This window comes from Erythrolamprus reginae, chromosome 6, assembly GCF_031021105.1.
Source record: "Erythrolamprus reginae isolate rEryReg1 chromosome 6, rEryReg1.hap1, whole genome shotgun sequence".
NCBI classification, from domain to species: Eukaryota; Metazoa; Chordata; class Lepidosauria; order Squamata; family Dipsadidae; genus Erythrolamprus; species Erythrolamprus reginae.
Window position 1 is genome coordinate 14008986 of NC_091955.1, and position 18981 is coordinate 14027966.

The 18981-nt window shown below is 44.8% G+C and overlaps 2 protein-coding genes across 2 annotated transcripts in view; both read right to left on the reverse strand.

Annotated features, from left to right (window-relative positions):
- Positions 1 to 6413, reverse strand: part of PARVB (parvin beta) — a 67502-nt gene extending 61089 nt beyond the window's left edge. The window contains exon 1 of the mRNA XM_070755295.1: positions 6068 to 6413. Within this exon, the coding sequence (XP_070611396.1) occupies positions 6068 to 6179 (112 nt within the window). The 5' untranslated portion in view covers positions 6180 to 6413. The remainder of the gene's footprint in view (positions 1 to 6067) is intronic.
- Positions 6414 to 9595: 3182 nt separating this feature from the next.
- SAMM50 (SAMM50 sorting and assembly machinery component) overlaps positions 9596 to 18981 on the reverse strand; it is a 45286-nt gene continuing 35900 nt past the window's right edge. Inside the window, exons 12-15 of the mRNA XM_070755290.1 lie at positions 14784 to 14851; positions 12879 to 13025; positions 12574 to 12715; positions 9596 to 9766 (exon numbers count right to left, since the gene is read on the reverse strand). Of these exons, the coding sequence (XP_070611391.1) occupies positions 9721 to 9766; positions 12574 to 12715; positions 12879 to 13025; positions 14784 to 14851 (403 nt within the window). The 3' untranslated portion in view covers positions 9596 to 9720. The remainder of the gene's footprint in view (positions 9767 to 12573; positions 12716 to 12878; positions 13026 to 14783; positions 14852 to 18981) is intronic.

The following is an 18981-nucleotide window of genomic DNA, read 5'->3' on the forward strand; positions in this document are numbered from 1 at the left end:
TTTTGTCTTTATCCTTTGTGCCATCTTATTGCTGCTTTTAATATTGTTGATGGCAAAATTAATAATATTTTGTTAATTTGGTGTATTTGCACTGTTCTGGTTATTTATTTATATGTATGTAATATGTTGATGTCACTTGAATATATTTTCTGCGTTATTAACATATTAATCTGTCAAACAAGTGTACCTTGTTGTAGTGGCAGGGTTTAAATTTTTTTTGTGAAAGGTAAATTTAATACATAATTGGTATGTCGCAAAATAAAGTAGTTTTAAAATGGCGGGGGGGGCAGACACTTAGGCTGTATGGGGCCCCAAAATTCCTGATGGCGGCCCTGAAGATCATTGCTAAGATTTGGTGTATACAGTGGTACCTCTACTGACAAACGTAATTCGTTCCGTGAGCAGGTTCTTAAGTAGAAAGGTTTGTAACAAGAAGCAATTTTCCCCATAGGAATCAATGTAAAAGCAAATAATGCATGCGATTGGGGAAACCACAAAACCTGTTTCCTCCCAGGAGATTCCTAGAGAGGCACCACAGAGGCTTCTCCCCACCTTTTCTGGCCCTGTTTCCTCCCGGGAGATTCCTAGAGAGGCCCCACAGGGGCTTCTCCCCGCCTTTTCCGGCCCTGTTTCCTCCCAGGAGATTCCTAGAGAGGCGCCACAGAGGCTTCTCCCCACCTTTTCCGGCCCTGTTTCCTCCCGGGAGAGTCCTAGAGAGGCCCCACAGAGGCTTCTCCCTGCCTTTTCTGATTACAGTTTCGAAGGCTCAGGTTTGTAAGTGGAAAATGGTTCTTGAGAAGAAGCAAAAAAATCTTGAACACTCGGTTCTTATCTAGAAAAGTTTGTAATCAGAGGTGTTCTTAGATAGAGGTACCATTGTATTATCTAAATATGACTTGTGTAATAGAAAAGAAGCACTATTAGAATTGTATTACAGGCACGTCACAAATTGTCCAACTTTTTAAAAAACTGTTTCCTTTGTCTTGTTGTATGTGTTTTGTTTATGAATAAAGTTTATTTTATAATAATAATAATAATTTTAAAAAGACACAAGAAAGCTACTCTATTTCATGCTACTCTGATTCATGCAATGACCTTAAAACCAGGAATGTTCTGATCAGTTTAACCATCAAAACAGCATCAGCTAAAGGAAGTGACCACTGGATTTCCTGACAGATACACTAAGAAACACTAGCCTCCAGTTTTACTCGTTTAGGAGATAAAGGCAAGGAGATAAATGTCCCCAGTCATACTTCCTGAAGCTCTTTGCCATGATTTCTGGAGCAACAAAGTCTGTATCCAGTATGGAAACATACAGAAACTTTCCAAAGCCACTAAACCTATACAGTGGTATCTCTACCTACGAACGCCTCTACTTACGAACTTTTCTAGATAAGAACCAGGTGTTCAAGATTTTTTTGCCTCTTCTCAAGAACCATTTTCCACTTACAAGCCCGAGCCTCCGAAACTGTAACTGGAAAAGGCAGGGAGAAGCCTCTGTGGGGCCTCTCTAGGAATCTCCTGGTAGGAAACAGGGCCGGAAAAAGCAGGGAGAAGCCTCCATGGGGGCCTCTCTAGGAATCTCCTGGGAGGAAACAGGGCCGGAAAAAGCAGGGAGAAGCCTCCATGGGGCCTCTCTAGGAATCTCCTGGGAGGAAACAGGGCCTCCACCCTCCCTGTGGTTTCCCCAATCGCACACATTATTTGCTTTTACATTGATTCCTATGGAAAAAATTGCTTCTTCTTACAAACTTTTTTACTTAAGAACCTGGTCACGGAACAAATTAAGTTTGTAAGTAGAGGTACCACTGTATTGTATCTAGGCTAGTGATGGCAAACCTTTTTCTTCACAGGTCCCTGCATGTGCCCACACCCCTAATTCAATGTCCCCATGCATCCCACCCCCATGAACATGTACATGCAACTCCCTCTCTGCCCCACCCTCGCGCATGTGTGAACAACCCTCTCCCCCACCCATTTCCCAACTTCCATCGACCCATTAGGCCCTTTTTCCATCCTCCCAGGCTCCAGAGGGTTTCCTGGAGCCTGGGGAGGGTGAAAACAGCCTCCCCCCCACCAGAGGCCCTCAGGAGGCTGAAAACAGCCTCCATGCAAACTGAAAATCAGCTGCAGATGAGTTAGGACGACGGCTCATTTGCCAACAGTTGTGGTTCCGCTTGCCACCTATGGCATGCGTGTCATAGGTTCGCCATCACGGGCCTAGGCAATCTTGAGATATTCTTAACCAGTTCATTTCTTTTTTTAAAAAATAATCAGCCTTTAACCAATTATAGTGTTACACCAACACTCCGCAGTCTGCATTGGTTGCTGATCAGTTTCTGGTCACAATTCAAAGTGTTGGTTATGACCTATAAAGCCCTTTATGGCATCGGACCAGAATATCTCCGGGACCGCCTTCTGCCGCACGAATCCCAGCGACCAGTTAGGTCCCACAGAGTTGGCCTTCTCCGGGTCCCGTCGACTAAACAATGTCGTTTGGCGGGACCCAGGAGAAGAGCCTTCTCTGGAACCAGCTTCCCCCAGAGATCAGAATTGCCCCAACACCCTCCTTGCCTTTCATAAACTCCCTAAGCCACACACACCCCCCACCGAAGTCAAACATAATCCTGATGTGGCCCTCAATGAAATCCTAGTGATTCACTCCAAAATTGCACAGCTAGGAGAAAACCAGCCTAGAGTTTTCCCCAGTTCTGAGTCCCTGCACCAGGAAAGGGGTCACCTGAGAAGCTGTCTCTGCATTGCAGCTACAAAAGGCAGAAATGCCTTCGCCAGGGGACCGGCAAAGGATTTGACCAGCTCTGCCTCATTATAGTCATCTCCATCGCCAAGAAACAATCCAGGAGATTAATTTTTTCCTAGGATAGAAATTGATGCAGCACTTGGCCGACCTTGGCAACTAAACAAGGTGAGGTAAGCTTAGTATTTAGACTGGAGACCACCAGAAAATAGCAATGGCACTTAAGCTTATATATCACTTTCTTTCTTTTTCTTTGCTTTCTTTCTTTCTTTTTCTTTCTTTCCTTTCTTTCTTTCTTTTTCTTTCTTTCTTTTCTTTCTTTCTTTTTCTTTCTTTTTCTTTCTTTCTTTCTTTTTCTTTCTTTCTTTCTTTTCTTTCTTTTTTCTTTCTTTCTTTCTTTTTCTTTTTTCTTTCTTTCTTTCTTTTTCTTTCTTTCTTTCCTTTCTTTCTTTCCTTTCTTTCTTTCTCTTTCTTTCTTTCTTCATTCATTCATTCATTCATTCATTCATTCATTCATTCAAACTTCTATGCCGCCCAATCCTGAAGGACTCAGCGCAGCTTACAAAACAATAATACAATATAAAAAGGTACAAAGCAATACAAGAAGTCAAATATAATATCTAAAAAACTAAACGCCGTAATAAAATCTATTTATTATAAAAAGAGGCATAACCGCATGTATACACACCACTCATACAGTTTGGCCCTTTCTAGGGGGTTGATAGATAATCTTTCTAGGGGGTTGATAGATAATCTGTAACCCAGATTATCATTAAGTGTTGTACCTTATGATTCTTGACAAATGTATTTTTTAAATCTTTAAAATTTTAAATTGTTTGATTACTTATGATTTGTTTTTACATGTTGTGAGCCGCCCCGAGTCTTCGGAGAGGGGCGGCATACAAATCCAAGTAATAAATAAATAAATAAAATCTTTTCTTTTATGTACACTGGAAGCATATGCACCAAAGACAAATTCTTTGTGTGTCCAATCATACTTGGCCAATACAGAATTCTATTCTATTCTCTATTTTCTATTCTCTATTCTATTTTCTATTATATTCTAATTCTAATTCTATTTTGATCATGTGATTGTAGAGACGCTTCCAAAGTCATAACTCTGAAAAAACGGTCAGAAGTCACTTTTTTTCAATGCCATTGTGACTACAGATGGTCGAGGACTTCCTGTAGACACCTTCCTGACTGTCTTACAGACAGGAATGTGGTGCTTTTTTTTTATCCTTATCCAAATTTATCCGAATCCAAGGGGGGGGAATTAATTCCACCCCCCTGGGGTGGCGCAGTGGTTAGAGTGCAGCACTGCAGGCGACTTCTGCTAACTGCTAGCTGTAGTTCAGCAGTTCAAATCTCACCGCCGGTTCAATTGACTCAGCCTTCCATCCTTTTTTATTTATTTATTTATTTTGTCAAACAATTTTAGGGTGGTAGTTTGTACAAATAAAACATTAGATAAGTAATGATAAAAAAAAATAACAAAAGAAGGCAATCCTTCCAAGGTGGGTAAAAGGAGAACCCAGATTATTGGGAGCAATAGGCTGATTCTGTAAAAAGCACTATGAAGAAGTATATACCGGTAAGTCTAAATGCTATTGCTAATGCTACCGTGTTTCCCCGAAAGTAAGACAGTGTCTTACTTTCTTTTTACCCCCAAAAGCCCCACTACGTCTTACTTTCGGGGTATGTCTTACATTGGAAAAAAATTGAAAGGGTCGCGTTCCCGAAGGCATCTCCCCAGAGTCCAGAAGGGCAGCCGTGGGACAGGAGCCTCGTGAGCCCTTTTCCAAGTTCAACCTCAGGGCTCCAAGCGGCGTGCACGCGTGGAGCCACAGACGCGTGTCAGGGAAGCGTGTGTCTGGAGGGGAGGAGCCGCTCTGCGCAGTTGGGCAGCCCCACCTGCCTGCCGGAAAGGAGGCGGGCGAAGGAGGGCGCAGCTCCGCCCGCTCGCCTCGGAGCTGGTCGGCCTTGCTGGCCGCTTGCAGCCGAGCCTCGGCAGGACTCGGTTGCTGGGACGAGTGCCTTCGCTGCAAGCCGCCGCCCGCTCGGCTCACTTCGGACCAGCGCCGTCCTTCGCTTTGCCAAGCCGGGGAAGAGGCGGTGGCGCCACGGCGAGGCGAAGGCGAGGGGCGCACGGGGAGCTTGGAAGCGACGTCATCGGGCTCCCCCCCCGGCAATACCCCCGTGTTTCCCCGAAAGTAAGACATATGTCTTACTTTCGGGGTACGGCTTATATTAGCCGACCCCCCTGAAACCCCCGATACGTCTTACAATCGGGGGTGTCTTACTATCGGGGAAACAGGGCATATATTCAAACTCAATGTAAATCGCTTCGAACTCGACTGCAGAAAACACGACTTCAGCAATAGTGTGATCAACACCTGGAATTCACTACCTGACTCTGTGGTTTCTTCCCCCAACTCCAAAATCTTCAATCTTAGATTGTCCACAGTTGAACCTCTCCCCTTTTCTAAGAGGTTTGTAAGGGGTGTGCATAAGCGCGCCATTGTGCCTACTGTCCCTGTCCTACTATTTGTCTTCTTTTATCATTACTTTCTATATTATGTTTATATAAACTACTATCCCATACTAGATGGATGGATGGATGGATGGATAGGTAGATAGGTAGGTAAGTAGGTAGATAGATATATAAATAGATAGGTAGGTAGGTAAGTAGGTAGGTAGATAAAGAGAGAGAGAGAGAGATGATAGAGGATAGGTAGGTAGATAAGTAAGTAGGTACGTAGATAGATAGATAGATAGATAGATAGATAGATAGATAGATAGATAGATAGATAGATGATAGGTAGGTAGGTAGGTAGGTAGATAGGTAGATAGATAGATATAGATAAATAGACACATACGGTAAATATTTATTTATTTATTTATTTGTTTGTTTGTTTATTATTAATTGGATTTGTATGCCACCCCTCTCCGAGGACTCCGGATGCCTCACAACATATCAAAAAGTATAAAACAATATACTGTACATCTCAAAAGATCCAATTAAAGAACTTAAATAGATATATAGATAGACAGACAGAAGACAGACAAACAGATAGACAGACAGATAGAGAGTCCCTGCAGAGTTCCACCCGGGCACTAGGGCTTGGTGTGGTTTCCAAAATTGCCCGGTCCCCTGCCTTTCGCACAGACGACGCTTCTCATTCGAAACACGCGGAGTGGGTGGTTGGGGAAGCGGGGCCGGACGCAGGCGGCTGCCGGCCGTAGCCAGAAGGTCGTCCCGGAGCCGCTGAAAGAAACTCTCCCGCCCGGGGTCTGGTTCCTACTCACCCTCCTTGGCTTTCTTTTTCCTGCCCAGCGTCCCTCCAAGCTTCCCCAGGAAAGACTCGTCCTTCCTCATGCGATGGGGCCGCAGGGTGGGCGAGCGCGCCGGGGAGGACATCGCGCCGGGGTCGGTGGGAGTGGTGGGGGGTTCCGAGCCGGGCTACATGGACCGCCGGGCGTGAGGGGGAGAGAGAGAGAGAGAGAGAGACTCGGAAGGCGCGCCGCCGGGGCTTGGACACCCCCCTTCCTGACGGCCGCCGCCGCCCCGTCAATGGGCAGCCGAGGCTCCAACGCAGGAAAGCCGCCTCAGGATCGCGCCGTCCCGGCTCCCTTCACAGCGCCCTGCCACGGCGGGGAAGTCCGAGGGCGGAGCTGGACGGACGCCGCTGGGAGACCCCCCGCCGGCAAATGGCGCGCGCGCGCACAAGCCCCCTCACCCCCTCAGCGTCCATCTCTTTAGAGTAGACCAGTGTTTCCCAACCTTGGCAACTTGAAGATATTTGAACTTCAACTCCTAGAATTCCCCAGCCAGCGAATGCTGGCTGGGGAATTCTGGGAATTGAAGTCCAGATATCTTCAAGTTGCCAAGGTTGGGAAACACTGCTTTAGACGAGGCGTCCCAATTGTTCATGAAGGGACTGCCTCGCCCGGCCTCTCGGCTTCCCTTCCAGCCTGCCCCACTCCCTCAAGGCTTGAGGAAGGCTTCCCCGGCTTCTTGGCGTCCTTCTCTCGAAGTTTCTGGTGTTTCCCCCAATTATCCTCAAATTGCGTCCCCTTGTTCTTGTGTTCACTTTCCTATTAAAAACACTTCCCTCCTGGACCTTATTTAACCCTTTGACATATTTAAATGTTTCGATCATGTCCCCCCTTTTCCTTCTGTCCTCCAGACTCTACAGATTGAGTTCATGAAGTCTTTCCTGATACGTTTTATGCTTAAGACCTTCCACCATTTTTGTATCCCGTCTTTGGACCCGTTCAATTTTATCCATATCTTTTTGTAGGTGAGGTCTCCAGAACTGAACACAGTCTTCCAAACGTGGTCTCCCCAGCGCCCTATACAGCAGGATCACAATCTCCCTCTTCCTGCTTGTTATGTTATGCTATGCAGCCAAGCATTCTTCTATCCCTATATCTTTTCTTCTATTCTCTCATTGATATATCTTATTCCTATATTTTCTATTCTTTCCCTGATATATTTTACTTCGAGTGTATCCTCTACAACCTTTATTGTGTATCACTGTGTTTTGGACAAAATAAATAAATAAAACAAAATAAAATACGTATTTACTTACCTACTAACTTCCTTCCTTCCTTCCTTCCTTCATTCATTCATTCATTCATTCATTCATTCATTCATTCACTAACTTATACTTACATACTTTATTTATTTATTCATCCATGCATGCATGCATTCATTTACTAACTTACTTGCATACAGTGGTACCTCTACCTAAGAACGCCTCTACTTACGAACTTTTCTAGATAAGAACCGGGTGTTCAAGATTTTTTTGCCTCTTCTCCAGAACCATTTTCCACTTACAAACCCAAGCCTCCAAAACTATAACCGGAAAAGGCAGGGAGAAGCCTCCGTGGGGCCTCTCTAGGAATCTCCTGGGAGGAAACAGGGCCAGAAAAAGCGAGGAGAAGCCTCCGTGGGGCCTCTCTAGGAATCTCCTGGGAGGAAACAGGGCCTTCACCCTCCCTGTGGTGGTTTTCCCAATCGCACACATTATTTGCTTTTACATTGATTCCTATGGGAAAAATTGCTTTTTCTTACAAATTTTTCTACTTAAGAACCTGGTCACAGAATGAATTAAGTTCTTAAGTAGAGGTACCACTGTATTTATTCATTTATTCATTCATCCACTAACTGACAAAACTTTGCCTGATCATGACATTTTTTTATTCTCAAGCTTTTATAGAATAAAATGTGTTCGATGGAAAAAGTGCTACCTTTTTTTAATGCTGTGCTGTGTGTGTCCTTCTTCCTCACATGCATTTAGATTGTGCAGAATGCAGCTGAGTAATCATGGGCTTTCCTAAGTATGCCCATGTTACACCAACACTCCGCAGTCTGCATTGGTTGCCGATCAGTTTCCGGTCACAATTCAAAGTGGCATCGGACCAGAATATCTCCGGGACCGCCTTCTGCCGCACGAATCCCAGCGACCGATTAGGTCCCACAGAGTTGGCCTTCTCCGGGTCCCGTCGACTAAACAATGTCGTCTGGCGGGTCCCAGGGGAAGAGCCTTCTCTGTGGCGGCCCCGACTCTCTGGAACCAGCTCTCCCTGGAGATTAGAACTGCCCCCACCCTCCTTGCCTTCTGTAAACTCCTTAAAACTCACCTCTGCCGTCAGGCATGGGGGAATTGAGGCACAATTTATGTATGGTATGTCTGTGTGTATGTCTGGTTTAATAATGGGGATTTTTAATGCTTTTTAAATTTATTAGATTTGTTGTGAATTGTTCTATTGTATGTTGTGAGCCACCCCGAGTCTACGGAGAGGGGCAGCATCATCATTATTATTATTATTATTATTATTACTATTATTATTATTATTAATTGGATTTGTATGCCGCCCCTCTCCGCAGACTCGGGGCAGCTAACAACAGCAGTAAAACAGTACAACAAAAACCAATACTAAAAAAAAAACAGTTAAAAACCCATTATATAAAAACCAATCATACATACAAACATACCATACATGAAATTGTGAAGGCCTAGGGGGAAAGTGTATCTTAGTTCCCCCTTGCCTGGCAGCAGAGGTGGGTTTTAAGCAGCTTACGAAAGGCAAGGAGGGTGGGGGCAATTCTAATCTCTGGGGGGAGTTGGTTCCAGAGGGTCGGGGCCGCCACGGAGAAGGCTCTTCCTCTGCGTCCCGCCAAGCGACATTGTTTGGTTGACAGGACCCGGAGAAGACCCACTCTGTGGGACCTAACTGGTCGCTGGGATTCGTGCGGCAGAAGGCGGTCCCTGAGATATTCTGGCCCGGTGCCATGAAGGGCTTTATAGGTCATAACCAACATTTTGAATTTTGACCGGAAACTGATCGGCAACCAATGCAGACTGCGGAATGTTGGAGTAACAGGGACATATTTGGGAAAAGCCCATGATTGCTCTCGCAGCTGCATTCTGCACGATCTGAAGTTTCCGAACACTTTTCAAAGGTAGCCCCATGTAGAGAGCGTTACAGTAGGCATACAAATCTAATAAATAAATAAATAAATAAATTTATTCAAAAAGAAAGACCAACCCAGCACTTGATGCTGCTATATCTTCTCCTTAGCAAAGTCACCAAGAAGTAGCAGCAGCTAGTTGGTCCCTTTGCTTTTGTTCTGTTTTCAGAGAAGGAAGCCGTTTCACTCTGTTGAGTGACTTATTGCGAGGCAGACTTCAGTTTTCCCCATGAAGAAAGCTGAGATTTCGGTGTCCGTGACTCGTATGACGGGATCAAAGCCTTGTTCTGAAAGCCAGGGGGGGGGGAGCCACATTATCTTTGACCGAATCAAAGATAAAACACGACGTAAAATGGTGGTTTTTTCCAGTTTTTAATTGAAGTTCATACATAATTATACTTCAATAAAAATATATTTGGCATATCACCCTTGAATTCAGCCTCTCCTTTTCGAACAACACTGCAAAAGGCCATTTTACATATTACAGGAATCTTATTCCTGCTCCGAACTGAACTCCATCACATATTCTGGAAAAGCAAAGGGGAAAGAAAGGGTTAGGTATGAAATCCTCTTTTCCCCAATAAATTCAAAACACTTTGTTTCACGCCTGTAGTTTTAAATGAAACAGAATAATAATTTTTAAAAATACTGGGAGGTAAAACCATTTGCACTGACCCAAGGAACAGCCCCAGGAAACAAAATACAGTGATACCTCGTCTTACAAACGTCTCGTCATACAAACTTTCCAAGATACAAACCCGGGGTTTAATTTTTTTTTGCCTCGTCTTACAAACTATTTTCACCTTACAAACCCACCGCCGCCGCTGGGATGCCCTGCCTCCGGACTTCTGTTGCCAGCGAAGCCCCTGTTTTTGCGCTGCTGGGATTCCCCTGAGGTTCCGCTCCATGGGAAACCCCACCTCTGGACTTCCGTGTTTTTGTGATGCTGCAGGGGAATCCCAGCAGGGGAATCCAGCAGCGCAACAACGGGCGCTTCGCTGGCAACAGAAGTCCAGAGGTGGGGTTTCCCAGCGAGGGGAGCTTCAGTGAAATCACAGCATTACAAAAACACAGAGGTCTGGAGGTGGGGTTTCGAGGACCTCGGTGTTTTTGCGCTGCTGCAATTTCACTGGTGCTCCCTTCGCTGGGAAACTCCACCTCCAGACTTCCGTTGCCAACGAAGCACTCGTTTTTGCGATGCTGGGATTGCCCTGCAGAATCGCAAAAACACAGAGTTCTGGAGGTAGGGTTTCCCATGGAGGGGAGCCTCAGGGGAATCCCAGCAGCGCAAAAACAGGCGCTTCGGCTGGCAAAAGGGGTGAGTTTTGAGCTTGCACGCATTAATCGCTTTTCCATTGATTCCTATGGGAAACACTGTTTCGTCTTACAAACTTTTCACCTTAAGAACCTTGTCCCGGAACCAATTAAGTTTGTAAGACAAGGTATCACTGTAATCCCTTCTAAATAAACATTAGATTGTTGCAAACTTCCATCAGTAAATTGGAGCTACTGGCAACATCAAGGACAATTTCTGGTCTCTACCTAATTCACACTAGCACTTTCAGCCTCTCTTTGGTTTGCTTCCTGCAACACAAAATAGAATTGAAATGCTTTTCGGGCTGGATCAAGATGAATCTAAGTAGGTCAGCAAATGTATAATTTCCAATAACAACAAAAGGTTTTTTTTTCCTAAGTCAGCTCAAAACTCCAGGAAAAATAACCAAATTACAATTGCTAAAGGGTTCTAATATTGAAATCGATTTTTAATACCACTGAGTGTACAACAGGTTTGTTTTGTCTATTTCCTAGGGCTATTAATTTTCGCCCTTTCAACATCTAGTAAAAATGTTTTAAATCTAAAAATAATTTATTAGATTTGTATGCCTCCCCTCTCTGCAGACTCGGAGAAATTTTATCAATTTCCCTAATGGTATTAAACTCACATTGTCACAGCGGAGTCAAATGACCCATTGTTAGGACTCTGTCCATAACGGTTGGGTTGGCAATATATATAAACCAACAATATGTGTTATAACTCAGCTATGTCTACTTAGCTGCGGTATTGCAGACGGCCACAAGAGGGAGCTAGAGTTTATAGCTTGTTTCTCTGAGTCACCCTCTCTGTTTCTCTTTGTCTAAGCTACTCAGTGGCTACTCGCTGTTAGGTTAGCTCTGCAGTCTCTCTGTATTGTAGCTATGTATTACAGTGATCCCTCGATTTTCGCGATCTCGATCTTTGCGAAACGCTATATCGCGATTTTTCCCACCCGATGACGTCACTCTCTTCCTTCCTTGCTCATCTTTCTTTCTCTCTCTCTTTCTCTATCTTGCTTCTTCCTCTCTCACACTCTCTTCCTCCCTCTCTCATCTCTTTCTTTCCTTCTCTCTCTTTCTCTATCTCTCCCCCTCTTGCTGGCGGGCGGGCGAGCGGCGGGCATCAGCGAGGAGCCGGGGTTTCCCCTTTGCGTGGGCGGCCGGGAAGACCAAGGGAAGGTTCCTTCGGCCGCCCAGCAGCTGATCTGCTCGGTAGCGCAGCAGCAGCGAGGAGCTGAATCAGGGTTTCCCCGCACGCAAAGGGGAAACCCCGATTCGGCTCCTCGCTGCTGCTGCGCTACCGAGCAGATCAGCTGCTGGGCGGCCGAAGGAACCTTCCCTGGGTCTTCCCGGCCGCCCACGCAAAGGGGAAACCCCGGCTCCTCGCTGATGCCCGCCGCTCACCCGCCCGCCAGCAAGAGGGGGAAGACCCAGGGAAGGTTCCTTCGGCCGCCCAGCAGCTGATCTGCTCGGTAGTGCAGCAGCAGCGAGGAGCCGAATCGGGTTTTCCCTTTGCGTGGGCGGTGGGGAACACAAACTCCACCATCTACGCATGCGCGGCCATAGAAAAAAAAGGGCGCGAGATGGTGTTTTTACTTCCGCAACCCTACATCGTGAAAAATCGATTATCGCAAGGGGTCTTGGAACGGAACCCTCGCGATAATAGAGGGATCACTGTATAGCTAAAATGTGTATAGGCTTGATATCTTTGTTTACTGATTATGACAAAGACAACTTGTAAGAAAGTCTATGTTCTTGGTAATATTTGGATTGTTATTCTGACTTATTATATGTATGACTTTAGAGTGCTTATCTGAATATGTTACTTCTCAAAGTACTTCTCAAAGTATACTAATTCAAGTTAGTATATTTGTGTGTGGCTAGGTAGTTATTCACAACTAATCTCAAACTAAACTTTTCTGTTTACCGCTCTGTGGGACCTAACTGATCGCTGGGATTCGGGCAGCAGAAGGCGGTCCCGGAGATATTCTGGCCCGATGCCATAAACAAGCCAACGTACCTATCTCCACTTTGTACCCCCATCGGGACACAGTAGTTGAGTTCTAATCGTGCAATGTTGCCGAGCCTCAGGACGATGCCGGCTCCGTACGACCACCGGATGCACTCGGCCAGTTTTTGAAGGTGAGCCTTTGGTCCTTCACCTGAGAAGTAAAAGGAAGGTGGGAAGGCTAGCGGCAGACACTAAGACAGCTTGCAGAGCCTACGTAGCTCCGTGCATTGCTGCATTGTGGACCACAGGAAGCTTCTGAACAATCTTCAAGGCCAGCCCCAGGTACTGCGCACTGCAGTAGTCCAGCCCCTTACCATAATTTAGGTTGCAGAGATTGCCAGCGTTGAGGAAAAAGTGCATCCGGAAGAGATCTCCAAAACCGCCTTTGCCTGGCCGGAAAGGAAGAGGGGTGTAGAGATGCAAACCCCCGGCCCAGTAAGCTTCTCCTCCGAGGTAATCACCTAAAACCGCAAGAAAATATTTGCCGAATTACAAATCCAAGAGGTATTTTTCTTTTCTTTTTAAAAAAATAAATACTTTATTAATTTATTAAGAATGGGAAGGGGGGATGGGAGTACAAAAAGAGAAGTAGGGGGGGATGGGGTAAACAATATTAGAAACATAGAAACATAGAAGACTGACGGCAGAAAAAGACCTCATGGTCCATCTAGTCTGCCCTTATACTATTTCCTGTATTTTATCTTAGGATGGATATATGTTTATCCCAGGCATGTTTAAATTCAGTTACTGTGGATTTACCAACCACGTCTGCTGGAAGTTTGTTCCAAGGATCTACTACTCTTTCAGTGAAATAATATTTTCTCATGTTGCTTTTGATCTTTCCCCCAACTAACTTCCGATTGTGTCCCCTTGTTCTTGTGTTCACTGTCCTATTAAAAACACTTCCCTCCTGAACCTTATTTAACCCTTTAACATATTTAAATGTTTCGATCATGTCCCCCCTTTTCCTTCTGTCCTCCAGACTATACAGATTGAGTTCATGAAGTCTTTCCTGATACGTTTTATGCTTAAGACCTTCCACCATTCTTATAGCCCGTCTTTGGACCCGTTCAATTTTGTCAATACCTTTTTGTAGGTGAGGTCTCCAGAACTGAACACAGTATTCCAAATGTGGTCTCACCAGCGCTCTATATAAGGGGATCACAATCTCCCTCTTCCTGCTTGTTATACCTCTAGCTATGCAGCCAAGCATCCTACTTGCTTTTCCTACTGCCCGACCACACATATTTTTATACAGTAGCTTATATATATTGTTGTATATACATTCCAAATATTTGTCTATAGGTATTTATTTTGTATTCAATATTCTTATTTGGATAATCTTATATCTGTAGAATTTAGTAGTTCAGCGGTGACGTAGAAAGGAAAGGTAGTTTGGAAGTGGGATAGAAAAGAAAGAGAAAAAGAAAAAAAGAGAAAAGAAAGAAAGAGAGGGGGGGTAGTACCTGCAAACTAGCAGTAATATGCATTGTGACGACTTAGTTTGATTATGTTTGTTATTTTTATGAGTGAGAGGTATTTGCGGGTTATGATATTGGTAAGTTGTTCGTAGTTATCGAGTGGATTGAACTCAGACAGGGATTGTGCTGATTTTGGTCCGGATTTCTATTGTGTATATCTTTATTTTAATTTATGTTAAGAGATTTTGATTGGTTTTTGTTTTATTGTTTTTAAAGTTAGATAACCATCTGAACCATTCCTCCCAGGCCTTGCAGAACTCTGAATCGTTTTTGTTTTGTATTTCCATTGTTATTTTTGATAGTTCAGCACATTCCATAATTTTACTAATAATGGTTAAGTTGGAAAAAAGAAGACACCCCAAGAGGTATTTTTCAAAGCAGAGTGTCATCTTCATCTGAAAGATAAATTCAGAGTTACTCTGTGTTCTGCTGGGCTCTCTGGTAGAAGCCTCCCGACACACACACATTTGAAAGTTCAAAACAATGTCCTTTATCACAAAATTCAAAAGAAACAAAGCACCCTTTCTGTATTGTAAAGAGCAATCATCCCCAAAACAACCTTGTCGGCTGTACAAGTCCCTTAATCAGTCCTTAAGTACTTAGCTAGTAGCTGTGAAGAAACGTCACAGCCCTCCTTCTTCCCACGAAGTGAAACACACACACACTTTACTCTGCTTTGGTGTCAAAGGCGTGAAAAATCCACAAACAAAGTTCAGAAACAGCGAGGAAACGTATTACCTTCGCTCTGAGGTCCAATACTGTACATACTGAATCCACGTACACTTGTGGGTCCCCCAAGATAAAATCTAAAGGAAGAGTGGAGGAAGAAAAGAAAAGTTCGAGAAAAATCCATTCTATATTAGAAATTGCTAAGTGAATAATTGTAACCTGGACATTTTACAGCAGGGGTCCTCAAAAATTTTAAACAGGGAGCCAATTAATGGCCCCTTGGACTGTTGGTAGCCAATGGATGTGGCCAATTTAACAGACCCTTTAACAATGCACACAAATTAAACTTTAATTGGTTTTGCTCCTGGAGATGTTTTATTTGTTTTTGTTGGCATGTTGCTCTTTGGGTTGGGTTTTCTTTTTACTACATCTTTTTATTCCCAGTTGTTTAGGAGTCTAGATTTCCACTTCAGAAGACTCAGTTTTGCAACAATTCTTCTCAACCCCAAGGAGCTTGAGAAATATACAGTGATACCTCGTCTTACAAACGCCTCGTCATACAAACTTTTCGAGATACAAACCCAGGGTTTAAGATATTTTTGCCTCTTCTTACAAACTATTTTCACCTTACAAACCCACCGCCGCCGCTGGGATGCCCCACCTCCGGACTTCCATTGCCAGCGACACACCTGTTTTTGCGCTGCTGGGATTCCTCTAAGGCTCCCCTCCATGGGAAACACCACCTCCGGACTTCTGTGTTTTTGTGATGCTGCAGGGGAATCCCAGCAGGGGAATCCAGCAGCGCAAAAACGGGCGCTTCGCTGGCAACGGAAGTCCGGAGGTGGGATTTCCCAGCGAGGGGAGCCTCAGTGAAATCGCAGCATTGCAAAAACACAGAGGTCCGGAGGTGGGGTTTCGAGGACTTCGGTGTTTTTGTGATGCTGCGTTGCCAGCGAAGCGCTCGTTTTTGCTGGGATTCCCCTGCAGCATCGCAAAAACACAGAAGTTTGGAGGTGGGGTTTCCCATGGAGGGGAGCCTCAGGGGAATCCCAGCAGTGCAAAAACGGGCGCTTCGGCTGGCAAAAGGGTGAATTTTGGGCTTGCACACATTAATCGCTTTTCCATTGATTCCTATGGGAAACATTGTTTCGTCTTACAAATTTTTCACCTTAAGAACCTTGTCCTGGAACCAATTAAGTTTGTAAGACAAGGGATCACTGTATACAGTATATATATATCTCTCTCCTCTCTCTTTCTCTAGCTATGTTCTGGAGGCGGGAGAATTGAAAAACGGTTTTCATTTTGTGGCTTCGTGGGGCATCTATGCACTCCATTTTTCACTTCCCCCACCTCCAGCAGCATTCTGCAGGCCAAAAATGTTGGCCTTACATTTTAGGGGCTCACAAAGGTAAGTCCTGTGCTCGGCCAAAAGGTGGACAAGGCGGATGTGGGCAGGGCAGCCTCGTGGTCTTGCATGGGCCAGATTAATGGCTTTGGCGGGCCACATGCAGCCTGTGGGCCATAGTTTGGGGACCCATGCTTTACAGTGTAATATGCTTAGCTACCAGTCTCTTAGATACCACTGTACATTTGCAACAAAGTACCACAATAAACCCAGGGCCTTGCATTAGAGGGATTTTTTTCTGATTAACAACTGAAATTGAATTAGTATATTAATATTACTACTAATTTAAAAAATTATTTATTTATTTATTTATTTATTCATTCATTCATTCATTCATTCGTACCAGTGTTTCCCAACCGTGTCAACTTGAAGATATCTGGACTTCAACTCCCAGAAGTCCCCAGCCAGCATTCGCTGGCTGGGGAATTCTGGGAGTTGAAGTCCAAGTAGTTTTAAGTTGCCAAGGTTGGGAAACACTGATTTAGACAGACAGACAGACAGACAGACAGACTTCTATGCTGCCCAATCCCGAAAGACTCAGGGCAACTTACAGCAACTATGTAAATACAAAACAATAAAAAAGAAGTCAAATTTACAAATCTAAAAAATTATAAAACCTTAATTAAAAACCCCATAAATTAATCAATCACAACAACATGCATACTGGACATTCATATGATTTGGCCATGATAGTTTTTCGTGGCCTTGCAGAAGGCCAGTAAGGGGGGAGCAGTACGGACATCGGGGGAGGAGTTGATTCCATAGAGCCGGGGCGGCCACACAGAAGGCCCTCCCCTGAGGTCCCGCCAACCTGCATTGCTTCGTCGACGGGACCCGGAGGAGGCCAACTCTATGTGGTCTTATTGGGCTCTGGGAGTTATGTGGCAAGAAACAGTCCTGTAAATAGTCTGATCCTGAGCCATATAGGGCTTTATAGATAATAACCAACATCTTGAATTGTGCCCGGAGACTAATAGGAAGTCAGTGCAGCTTGCGGAGCGTAGTAGTACTAATGTTTACAAGCAACTGCATGACAAAGTAGTAACAATAGTTCATTAGAAGATCTGCAAGAAATACTGTTTGCCTGTCAGCCAAACCTGATAGGACCATAAAATAAAGCAAGTAATTGAAAAAAGTTCTCTGGGACTTTAGAATTCAAAGAGATGGGCACCTGCCACATTATCTCCCAAAAAAACCAACTCTGGCACCGCCTTCTGCCGCACGAATCCCAGCGACCAGTTAGGTCCCACAGAGTTGGCCTTCCCCGGGTCCCGTCGACTAAACAATGTTGTTTGGCGGGACCCAGGGGAAGAGCCTTCTCTGTGGCGGCCCCGACCCTCTGGAACCAGCTCCCCCCAGAGATCAGAATTGCCCCCACCCTCCTCGCCTTTCGTAAGCCCCTTAAAACCCACCTCTGTCGTCAGGCATGGGGGAATTGAGATATTCCTTTCACTCTAGGCCTATACACTTTATGCATGGTATGTTTGTGCGTATGTTTGGTTTTTAATAAGGGTTTTTTAATTATTTTAAAAATTAGATTTGTCATATGCAAATGTCTTTCATGTTTCTTTCATCACAGTATTATTTTATAAATGGCAACAAGTTTTATAATCCGATTATTCTGATTAACTGGATTCCTGGAACAGGTCCATCTACTTATTTTATTAAGCTTGTTTTTAAGCTGTTGACTGGCAAAAATATAACAGAAGCTTTGTGTTCTTCTGTACAGTAGAAAAAACTCCATTAAGATTATTAGTTACTAGCTGTACCCGGCCCTGCGTTGCTGTGGCTCAGTCTGATTTGTCAACTCTAGAACATGCAACATATAATTTTCCATGTGAGAAGCAATCCGTGCATAGATCTAAACCACACAATTCTAAACACTGGCGTAATTCGCCATACAGCTTCATTGCTGCTGTTTTTACCTGTCATAGGTAAAACAGTTTCGTATATTCAGTCAGTGAAGCAGTGGATGTGATGTGCCGGTGCCTGGAGGCTGTTGGGGTCTGGATGGGTGTCAACAGACTCAAATTCAATCCTGATAAGATGGAGTGGCTGTGGGTTCTGCCTCCCAAGGACAATTCCATCTGTCCATCCATTACCCTGGGGGGGGGATTACTAACCCCCTGAGAGAGGGTCCGCAACTTGGGCGTCCTCCTCGATCCACAGCTCACATTAGAGAAACATCTTTCAGCTGTGGCGAGGGGGGCGTTTGCCCAGGTTCGCCTGGTGCACCAGTTGCGGCCCTATTTGGACTGGGAGTCACTGCTCACAGTCACTCATGCCCTCCTCACCTCGAGGCTCGACTACTGTAACGCTCTCTACATGGGGCTACCTTTGAAAAGTGTTTGGAAACTTCAGATCGTGCAGAATGCAGCTGCGAGAGCAATCATGGGCTTTCCCAAATATGCCCATGTTACACCAACACTCCGCAGTCTGCATTGGTTGCCGATCAATTTCCGGTCACAATTCAAAGTGTTGGTTATGACCTATAAAGTCCTTCATGGCACCGGACCAGATTACCTCCAGGACCGCTTTCTGCCGCACGAATCCCAGCGACCAGTTAGGTCCCACAGAGTGGGCCTTCTCCGGGTCCCGTCAACTAAACAATGTCGTTTGGGGGGACCCAGGGGAAGAGCCTTCTCTGTGGCGGCCCTGGCCCTCTGGAACCAACTCCCCCCAGAGATTAGAATAGCCCCCACCCTCCTTGCCTTTCGTAAGCTCCTCAAAACCCACCTCTGCCGTCAGGCATGGGGGAACAGAGATATTCTTTCCCCCTAGGCTTCTACAATTTATGCATGGTATGTTTGTATGTATGATTGGTTTTATAACAAGGGTTTTTAGCTGTTTTAGTATTGGATT